Below are 11605 nucleotides of genomic sequence, written 5' to 3' on the forward strand. Positions count from 1 at the left end.
GAGAGTCCCAAGCTAAACATACAGTTGTAGTGCTAATTTCATGCATCTCCTAGCCAAAGACTTCTGTGTTCCAGAAATAAAGGCTAATGTTGTTGAAATTGCAAAATACTTCCATAACAACCACTTTGCAGCAGCTGCTCTGAAAAAAGTGGGAGGAACCAAGCTAACTCTCCCACAAGATGTGCGATGGAACTCAGTAGTGGACTGTTTTGAGCACTAGAACAAGAAATGGCTTAATCTGATGACACTTTGTGAACAAAATTGTGAAAAAATAGATGGCACTGTCACAGCCAAAGTTCTCAACATTGGGCTTAAGAGAAATGTTGAATACACGCGGAGTACCCTGAAACTATTCCTGTAGCCTTGAATAAAATGCAGGGAAATAGCTGTTTTATTGCTGATGCTGTTGAAATTTGGAAGGAACTGGGTGAGATCTTAAAAAGAGAAATATGCAATGACAGAGTTAAATTACAATCATTTTAAAAAAACAACAACAATGGAACAAGCACTATCTCCAGCTCATTTTCTTGCAAATATTCTGAATACTCGGTATCAGGGTCAAACCTTAACTGCTGAAGAAGAGGAATTGGCTATGACATGGACATCCAGCAACCATCACTCCATAATGCCAACTATAATAAACTTCAGAGCTAAGGGTGAACCTTTCAAGAAATATATGTTTGCTGATGATGTTTTAAAGAAAGTCAAATAAGTGAACTGGTGGAAGTCACTTGAGCACTTGGATTCAGAGACTATTGAAGTGATTATCTGACTTTTAACAGCAGTAGCTTCTTCTGCCGGTGTAGAAAGAATATTTTCTTCTTTTGGACTAATTCATTCCAAATTGAGAAATCGTTTGGGACTTGAAAAAGCAGGAAAGCTTGTTTTTCTTTTCCAGATTATGAACAAACAGGAAAATGAAGGTGAAGACGACTGAGCTAGCTGCAGAAGCCAATACTTTAAGTTTCTCATGTTGACCCGGATGACAGAGTCGATCTAATTTTTGTGGTTTGTTTTTTTCTTTTAATATTTCATTTAACTATATGAGTTAAAAACAATTTTAACAAAAACAAACCCAATTTTTAAAAATGTGAATGTTTATTAAATTCAAAAATTCATATGCTTGTTTTGTTAAAATATTATATGTTTGCTGGTGAAGAAAAAATCCCAAATACATAACGTCATTGTTTTAGTTAAATAAAACAATTTAAATGTCTGTCTGGTGATGTTCTCCTCCTAATAGAACATGGCAAGAAAATCTTCCAATATTAATGATTAACCTGTTGAATTGGAGATATTTATGAAGTCATTGGGAGGTGAACTATCTGCTTCAGTTACCTTTGATAAATGAAATAACCAAACAATCATTCATTTTCTGATATAGCTGTAAAACTAATCTGAAAAGTTTTCAAAATTAATTACTTAAAAATGTATAGTGTGCCTTCTAGAAATGAAACCTACATCTAACTCTGAGTTGTGAAGAATATGTATTAAGGTTATAACAACCAACAAGAATGCACTTTTATGTAGAAATCCATGATTAAATTGAGTCTTCTTCACTAGTGATTTAAATCAAATCCACCCTGCACAATAGGCACAAAACAAGCTGGCTTCCATCTTTTCTGGAGCTTTTCATATACCACAAAAATACTTCTGATTGAACAGCATCACTGCACGTACATATCTTTACATTGCCTGCCTCATTTACCCATTTGCCTATTATCAGGACCCCATATATTACACAGTTCTGTAGCAAAGGAGTTTGCCATGGAATTCACCACTTGGCACAGAATTGTTGTATTGCTCAATCTCAGCAGCTCTCTTTTTTTTAGTTGTGTTATTAGCTTATGATTGCACAGATAACCTTCAGAAGGTGAACTGAGCATAACAAATGTAATGATTCCTGTCTGACTCTGCAGAGAGCTTGAAACAATACCTCTAAGAAATATGAACTGCCCCATTCATCTCAGTCAGGACTCCCTGGACTTTGTGATTCCATGGCAGCATGGAATATGGCAGCTTTCCAATATGCCACAGAATTCAGCATTTTAAACCTGGAAGGAATTTGCCATTTTGACGCACTCAGGTGTCCCCCATTTTGTTTTCTGTCTCCCTGCCCTACCAGAAACATTTTCTCCACAAGGGGGAGGCAACTGGATTATAGTACATGCTTTTGCAACTGTAGCCTTGAACCAGGCACCAGGGAACCAGAGCTGAATCTAGTTTACAGTTACTAGTAACTGAACTATTTAAGACAAATCAATTTTTAAAAATACATAAAGAAGTGCTGGGGGAAATTTTGGGGGTAGGGTGAGGGACAGCTGGTATGAAACTGGAATGGGTGCTCGTTCTTTTACATTAAACTCTGAGTTCAGCGTACATCATCGTATGAAGTCCTCAACTACCATAAGAAAGGTCTTTTAAGACTACAGAAAAATAAGAAAAATTAGGTAATACAATTACAATAGTTTTACCATTAAGAAAATTAGGCAAATAGCCAATGAGTTCAGGCACAGACTGCAAATGTGAAGTTTTCTGAGAGCTAAAGATAAAAATTGCTATGTAGTTAAGTGTTTTATTATAATATATGATACACGATGATTGAACACAGACTTATGCATTATTGAACAAATCACAGTTAAGGAGACTGAGTAAACTTAGTGAAACTTACATCAGTATAGTTCTCTTTCATGGAAAGGTTGTTTGGTTTTTAATATTATTAAAAGGAGATAGAGGGAAAACAGGCTGATCACACTCAGATCTGAAGATGAACAAAATGACCCTAATTCTTCCTTAGTGTAATTCCACTGATTACAACACAGTTATACCAGGGATGAAAGACGCTCACTTACTGAATTACATTGTTTGTGAGTGTACACAGGATTACAGCTGCATTTTTTTCAGTGTAGGGCACTCCAAATACAAGCCCTAATTCTGCAATCCTTACTCAGCAAATGGCCCCTACTCACATGAGCTGTCCCAATACAAAATTGTCCCAATGCGTGTGTGTATAAAATCTCCAGTTGTCAGATGCTTACTTTTGTTATTTCAAATCATGTCACTGTCTTTCATTACAGACTAGGCCCCAATGGGAATTTCTCACAAGAGTAAAATTGCACACATGCTTAAGTGTATGCAAGATAAGGCCCAATGCCTGAGGCACCTTAGAAGTTTTAAAATTCATCTGAGTTACCCAAATACACAAAGCATTTGACAAGTGTATTAAGTTTGAAAGATTCTGTCTCCCTAAACTCAGGGTCCTTTAAGCTAACCTAGTGAGGAGGGCTTTAAACTAGGTTCGACAGGGACAGGTGAGCAAAGCCCACAGGTAAGTGGGGAACATGGAGACCGGGGAGATGGGTCGGAAACGAGAGGGAGTGTGGGCTATATTGGCAGAGAGAAAGGAGAGTCAGGACAAAACTGGGAGGAAAGATCAAACTAGTATCTTAGATGCCTATATACAAATGCGAGAAGTATGGGGAATAAGCAGGAAGAACTGGAAGTGCTAATAAATAAATACAACTATGACATTGTTGGCATCACTGAAACTTGGTGGGATAATACACATGATTGGAATGTTGGTGTGCATGGGTACAGCTTGCTCAGGAAGGATAGACAGGGGAAAAAGGGAGGAGGTGTTGCCTTATATATTAAAAATGTACACACTTGGACTGAGGTAGAGATGGACATAGGAGACGGAAGTGTTGAGAGTCTCTGGGTTAGGCTAAAAGGGGCAAAAAACAAGGGAGATGTCATGCTAGGAGTCTACTACAGGCCACCTAACCAGGTGGAAGAGGTGGATGAGGCTTTTTTCAAGCAACTAACAAAATCATCCAAAGCCCAAGATTTGGTGGTGATGGGGGACTTCAACTATCCGGATATATGTTGGGAAAATAACACAGCGGGGAACAGACTATCCAACAAATTCTTGGACTGCATTGGAGACAACTTTTTATTTCAGAAGGTTGAAAAAGCTACTAGGGGGGAAGCTGTTCTAGACTTGATTTTAACAAATAGGGAGGAACTCGTTGAGAATGTGAAAGTAGAAGGCAGCCTGGGTGAAAGTGATCATGAAATCATAGAGTTTGCAGTTCTAAGGAAGGGTAGAAGGGAGAACAGCAAAATAGAGACAATGGATTTCAGGAAGGCAGATTTTGGGAAGCTCAGAGAGCTGATAGGTAAGGTCCCATGGGAATCAAGACTGAGGGGAAAAACAACTGAGGAGAGTTGGCAGTTTTTCAAAGGGACACTATTAAGGGCCCAAAAGCAAGCTATTCCGCTGGTTAGGAAAGATAGAAAATGTGGCAAAAGACCACCGTGGCTTAATCACGAGATCTTGCACGATCTAAAAAATAAAAAGGAGTCATATAAAAAATGGAAACTAGGACAGATTACAAAGGATGAATATAGGCAAACAACACAGGAATGCAGGGGCAAGATTAGAAAGGCAAAGGCACAAAATGAGCTCAAACTAGCTACGGGAATAAAAGGAAACAAGAAGACTTTTTATCAATACATTAGAAGCAAGAGGAAGACCAAAGACAGGGTAGGCCCACTGCTTAGTGAAGAGGGAATAACAGGAAACTTGGAAATGGCAGAGATGCTTAATGACTTCTTTGTTTCGGTCTTCACCGAGAAGTCTGAAGGAATGCCTAACATAGTGAATACTAATGGGAAGGGGGTAGGTTTAGCGGATAAAATAAAAAAAGAACAAGTTAAAAATCACTTAGAAAAGTTAGATGCCTGCAAGTCACCCGGGCCTGATGAAATGCATCCTAGAATACTCAAGGAGCTAATAGAGGAGGTATCTGAGCCTCTAGCTATTATCTTTGGAAAGTCATGGGAGACGGGAGAGATTCCAGAAGACTGGAAAAGGGCAAATATAGTGCCCATCTATAAAAAGGGAAATAAAAACAACCCAGGAAACTACAGACCAGTTAGTTTAACTTCTGTGCCAGGGAAGATAATGGAGCAAGTAATTAAGGAAATCATCTGCAAACACTTGGAAGGTGGTAAGGTGATAGGGAACAGCCAGCATGGATTTGTGAAGAACAAATCATGTCAAACCAATCTGATAGCTTTCTTTGATAGGATAACGAGCCTTGTGGATAAGGGTGAAGCGGTGGATGTGGTATACCTAGACTTTAGTAAGGCATTTGATATGGTCTCGCATGATATTCTTATCGATAAACTAGGCAAATACAATTTAGATGGGGCTACTATAAGGTGGGTGCATAACTGGCTGGATAACCGTACTCAGAGAGTTGTTATTAATGGTTCCCAATCCTGCTGGAAAGGCGTAACGAATGGGGTACCGCAGGGGTCTGTTTTGGGACCTGCTCTGTTCAATATCTTCATCAACGACTTAGATATTGGCATAGAAAGTACGCTTATTAAGTTTGCAGATGATACCAAACTGGGAGGGATTGCAACTACTTTGGAGGACCGGGTCATAATTCAAAATGATCTGGACAAATTGGAGAAATGGTCTGAGTTAAACAGGATGAAGTTTAACAAAGACAAATGCAAAGTGCTCCACTTAGGAAGGAAAAATCAATTTCACACATACAGAATGGGAAAAGACTGTCTAGGAAGGAGTACGGCAGAAAGGGATCTAGGGGTTATAGTGGACCACAAGCTAAATATGAGTCAACAGTGCGATGCTGTTGCAAAAAAAGCAAACATGATTCTGGGATGTATTAACAGGTGTGTTGTGAGCAAGACACGAGAAGTCATTCTTCCACTCTACTCTGCTCTGGTTAGGCCTCAGCTGGAGTATTGTGTCCAGTTCTGGGCGCCGCATTTTAAAAAAGATGTGGAGAAATTGGAGAGGGTCCAAAGAAGAGCAACAAGAATGATTAAAGGTCTTGAGAACATGACCTATGAAGGAAGGCTGAAAGAATTGGGTTTGTTTAGTTTGGAAAAGAGAAGACTGAGAGGGGACATGATAACAGTTTTCAGGTATCTAAAAGGGTGTCATAAGGAGGAGGGAGAGAACTTGTTCACCTTAGCCTCTAAGGATAGAACCAGAAACAATGGGTTTAAACTGCAGCAAGGGAGGTCTAGGTTGGACATTAGGAAAAAGTTCCTAACTGTCAGGGTGGTTAAACACTGGAACAAATTGCCTAGGGAGGTTGTGGAATCTCCGTCTCTGGAGATATTTAAGAGTAGGTTAGATAAATGTCTATCAGGGATGGTCTAGACAGTATTTGGTCCTGCCATGCGGGCAGGGGACTGGACTCGATAACCTCTCGAGGTCCCTTCCAGTCCTATAATCTATGAATCCCTCCCCACTCTCTTGAAATATTCTACATTGGTCTGAGAACCACCATTACATTTTTAATCCAAAAGGTTATCTCAACCATAACTTTGTATACTGCTATTATTGCATACTATAATATCCAGTGATACATGCTTCAAACTGTTTTCAACAACAGTAAAACACATTTCTGATAAAAAGAAGAACAGGAGTACTTGTGGCACCTTAGAGACTAACAAATTTATTAGAGCATAAGCTTTCGTGGACTACAGCCCACTTCTTCGGATGCATATAGAATGGAACATATATTGAGGAGATATATATACACACATACAGAGAGCATAAACAGGTGGGAGTTGTCTTACCAACTCTGAGCAGTATATATTGAACATATTTCTATATATTGTCAGAAAAGCTTTACCAAAAGGTCTATTCCTAACTGCTTATCCAGAAAGTGAACCTTGAAACATTAAGACTAAAACCCACTGTATAAAGTGTGAAAGTTATGTCTCTTTTCTCTTGACATTTTGTCCTATCAACCCACAGCTATCATTTAGCGTATTTCTCATTGTTTCCAGTTCTCTCTTTTCTTGTTTGACATCTCTAATTGTATATTCTTTTATCCACAGTTATTTGCCTATATATCCTTGAAAACACCATGGAGACTCACCAGAGAGGTAATTATTTTAAATTTGCATTCAGTTTGTTGGATACAGGTATTTGACAATCTGTCTTTATAGTAATAAAACTCATCTTGAGAGGGAAACCCTTTGCTGACTGTAAAACTGTTTCCCACCCTCTGCCGGACTATCACTTGTTGGGACATCATCATAAGTTCTGAAGGGAACTTTTTCCTACTTTCCTAATCCAAAATAACTATGTTGGATGGAGGAGATAAAGAAGACGGAGGAAGAAAATTATTAAGTACTGTGTTAGCAAAGCATTTCTACAGGCAGGGGGAAAAGTGTGAGGTTAGTGAGAAAGAAACCTCTACATCAAACATCTTAATTGCACTTATTAAGAGAAAAATGGCACTACTATGTTTCATCATATACATGAATATATTCTACAATTGAATTATGGTAGTGGAGAAGATTTATCAGTTTTGTTAGTTTAGGGAATGTGGAGAATATGGTTACAACTGATAAGATCTCAAAAAACCTGACATTGTTCACATTTATCTAAATAAGCAATACTAGAGATGCACACCAGCTACAAGGTTTGGATCTAGATCCAAATTCCCCTAGATGGAGAGTTGTTAGGCTTGAACCAAACCCACAAAGCTTATCTCTAATATGCCCTTCCAAATGATCTGTCCATCTTTTTTATCATTACATTCTGACAATACAAGCTCTAGCTAAGGAAACTAACTATTTAATATCAGAGGGGTAGCCGTGTTAGTCTGAATCTGTAAAAAGCAACAGAGGGTCCTGTGGCACCTTTGAGACTAACAGAAGCATTGGGAGCATAAGTTTGCTGGGAGCAACAATTGGGAGCAACTTGCATCTGAAGAAGTGAGGTTCTTACCCACGAAAGCTTACGCTCCCAATACTTCTGTTAGGGTACATCTACACTACAGGGGGGAGTCGATTTAAGATACGCAAATTCAGCTACGTAGCGTAGCTGAATTCGACGTATCGCAGCGTAGCTGAATTCGACGTATCGCAGCTGACTTACCCCGTTGTGAGGACAGCGGCAAAATCGACTCCTGCGGCTTTCTGTCGGCGGCGCTTACTACCACCTCCGCTGGTGGAGTAAGAGCGCCGATTCGGGGATCGATTGTCACGTCCCGACGGGACGCGATAAATCAATCCCCGAGAGGTCGATTTCTACCCGACGATTCAGGCGGGTAGTATAGACCTAGCCTTAGTCTCAAAGGTGCCACAGGACCCTCTGTAACTATTTAATGAGATTTAAAGGAATGTGATTTATGTTTCCACATTTCATAGGAAGCTAAGATTTAAATGAAAGTACTATAATTCCATAAATATTTCAGGCTTAGCCCATTCTTAATATTACCATCAATATAGTTTACAAACTATCTTTATTGGAGTATTAAAATACTAAATATTACAATGAGATTTTAGGCATAAGTCTAAGGTACACCATACCACTAATTTCATTTCCTCAGTAAAGGAGAAGAAAACAAGTTCCCTTAGGCTTTGCCTGCACTTAAAAGGATTAGCCAGTATAGATACACCCGAAGAACTATATTGGTAAATACCCCTCGCAAAGATGCAGTTAATATAGGCAAAAGAGTCCTTTTAACAGTATAACTAGATCTTAAACTACTTCCCCAAACAGAATAAGTTACATCAGCAAAAGGACTTTTTGCCAGTATAACTACAGTCAGGCTTTTGCCAGCATTGCTATGTCAGTTAAGGATGTGATTTCCCCCACACACTCCCGCTTAACTGATATAACTATGTTTTTAAAACTTTCTGGGGTAGACCAGGCCTGGGAACAAGAAGAAACTATCACCATTTTAAAAATTTTTAATCACAGCTTCCCCTTTTATAGAAAACATTTTCTGTGAGACTGTACCCGTGACAGTCAATCTTCATATGTCTAAGTTCCTGACCCTGCGCACACTGGCATACGTAAGTAGTTCTACCTGTGGGAGTAGTACCACTGAAATCAATGGAACTATTCACTTGAGTAAAGATACTCACACCACATTTATTCGCAAGGGTGGGTCATTTCAATTCATCACAGGAATCTCATGAATTTTCATTTGTAATGCAAATGCAAAGTGTATTAACAGAGGTACCTGCAACTGTAAGTTAACTAGCACCTTACTTACAGTGGGATTTGCCCCACCTACAGCCATTGCTGGGTAGGCAACTAGCTGCTATTTGCACTGACAAAGTTTAACTGCCTGAAATTGCTTGAGTTGCACAGATCCAAGTCATGGCTCACAGTGATTTTCCCCAGTCTACACTGGGTATATTCACTGGTGAAGCTACATCAGTGGCTGGCCAAATACCCCATGTAAACATGGTATTTCACCATCCATCCCCAGTAAGGGATGTTTCAGGGAAAGAGTGAGAGGGATGGGAGTAAGGAGTTCTCTTGTTTCTTTCCTTTCCTTCCAAGTTGCTGGTGCCCTGTAAAGTCTCATTCCCACAAAAAAAGCCCCGTCACTTGGATTTGGTGCAAGGTGACCATACGTTCCATTTTGTTCCCTTTTTAAGTCTAGTCCAGGACATCCCTTATCATCAGAAAAATGCCCAGTTCCCCCCCTCCCTAAAAAAAAAACGACGGGCGTCCCCCGGGGCGCATGGAGGAATGTTGGGAGAAGGTCAGGCGAGCGGCGCTGTGGCAGGGCCCCATTGAGCCAACCCCACACAGGGGGGAGGAGGAGAGGAGGAGAGAAGGGCACACCCCATGGGCCAGCCCCACATGGGGTCTGTTTTCACTTTGGGAAATATGGTCACCCTAATTTGTTGTCAAACCCAGGAGTTCTACGTTTATAAATTCTCCTGGGCATTGTTTTCTCCATCCCTGATGCAGCAGTGGGTCAGCTCCTACATACACCCTCTCCATTATCAACCCCTGCAGTGTTACACTGGGCAAACCTGGGCTGGAATCGGCCCATATGGAAGGCTGATCACTATCTTTCACCCATGCCTTCTCCTGAGATTAGCCCTTCTGACTAACCACAGCTAATAGCACCATTTCAAAACCTGCAGCGGGTGAGCTGGGGCACGGGAGTCCCTCGCTCAGCATTTCCCCAAGAGAAAGGTGGCGCCACCTGCCCGAGGAAAGGACAAGAGGAGCCAGCCATCCGTCCAGGAGCGCTACTATACCATTGCTCCTGCCCGCACTGCTTCGCCCCGTTTCCCAGCCTCCCGCAGCCAAGACACCGCTGTCCAGAAAGAAAACCTCAGGAGAGCGGCCGGGCGGGCCACTTTCTTTGGGGATAGGACAGCAGCGCTACGGAGGGAGCCCGCCCGCCCGCAGGAAGTTGCTTGCGGGAGTCTGGGCTTTGCACAGCCCTGCCAGCGCCTGCCGCTCACCACCGAAAGCAGAGCCGCCCACTCGGGCCGAAAAGGGGCCCGCCCGGTACTCCTGCCCCATGCAGTTCAGATCCCTCGCCCGCTGCCAGCCCCTCCTTATACGGCCCCGAAATGCTGCGTCCCCGGGTGCAGGAGCCCTGGCTCTCCCGGGGCAAGGGGCGGCACACCCTGCAGCAGTGCCCTGCGGAGAGGAGCCCGCTCTTACCTGCCCGCGGGGTCTCCGGCAGCCCCTTGGCGGGGCCGATCTGCCGTAGCTGGAAAACTTTCCGAGCGTCCTCGCAGTTTGGCAGCTTCTCGCTTTTTAGAGACACCAGAGCCGCCAACAGGAGGATGCCCGAGCGCAGGCTCTGCCTCCCCATCTCCGGGCGGCGCAGCAGCTCTCCAGCCAACTGTACAAACTGCCCCAAGAGCCCCCTGACCCGCAGCCGCCCGTCCCCTGCCACGCACGCACGGAGTGGGAGAAGTCGAGTCCGGCAGCAACAACTGCCACTCGGGAACCTGCAGCCACAGCTGCCCGCAGCAGCGGGAGCAGGAAGCGGAGGGAGAATTTCTCAGAGCTGCTTCCACCTGGCGCCGCCGCCGCCTCCCCGGGAGCGGGGATGCTGAGGGAACCGCCCGCTGTCCCTGCCTCTGTCACACAGGCGGCACGGTCGACTTCGCACCGAGTCCGGTGCTACAGCAGGCACCTCTGTGCTGCAGGAGAGAGAAGAAACCCGAGTACTGCAGCCTGCCCCGCCTTCCCAGCAAACCACCGCCCCCCCGACTGACCTCATCAGCATTAGGGTGCAACACCCTCCAAACGCCCTGCTCCAACAAGGCAACATTGCTGCAGTACTATGCAACTCCCTCTGCGTCTCAGACCTCGGAGTGGCGTTGGGAGTTAACGCCTGCCTTCCAATTTCCACTCGCACCTGTAGAGATGAAAGCAGCTTCATTAGTTGGAGTTCGTTGCAGGGCTTCAAGATTAAAAGATTTGCTACAGACTGGGATGTAGAGCACACTTCACAGGACACCTTCAACCTGAAATCTCCTAAGGCTTTAGAAAGAAAAAAGTAGTTTCAAGGGTCCTGACAATTGCTGTGCATTTGCAAATCACACTTCCTATTTTCAAAAAAAAAAAAAAAAAAAAAAAAAAGTTTTCTTTATCCTTTTTTTTTGCTATTTGCCTATACTGAGTTTACAGTGTAGTACAGTGCTGTCAGGTACACAAAGAAAACAAACGTGAAAAAAAACAAAATATTTTTCTCTACCCTCTTTGTTTGTAGTAATCATAGATTTATAAGTCAGTTAAAAAAGATAAAAATATGCTTAAATGGTTGGCTTTGAT

General features: G+C 42.5%; 1 protein-coding gene across 1 annotated transcript in view; it reads right to left on the reverse strand.

The window, feature by feature from the left end:
* The window catches only part of GPC5 (glypican 5), a 1030278-nt gene extending 1019398 nt beyond the window's left edge, over positions 1-10880 (reverse strand). The window contains exon 1 of the mRNA XM_034758271.1: positions 10484-10880. Coding sequence (XP_034614162.1) covers positions 10484-10637 — 154 coding nt within the window. The 5' untranslated portion in view covers positions 10638-10880. The remainder of the gene's footprint in view (positions 1-10483) is intronic.
* Between the last annotated feature and the right edge of the window lie 725 nt (positions 10881-11605).

The sequence above is a fragment of the Trachemys scripta genome, chromosome 1 (assembly GCF_013100865.1).
Source record: "Trachemys scripta elegans isolate TJP31775 chromosome 1, CAS_Tse_1.0, whole genome shotgun sequence".
NCBI classification, from domain to species: Eukaryota; Metazoa; Chordata; order Testudines; family Emydidae; genus Trachemys; species Trachemys scripta.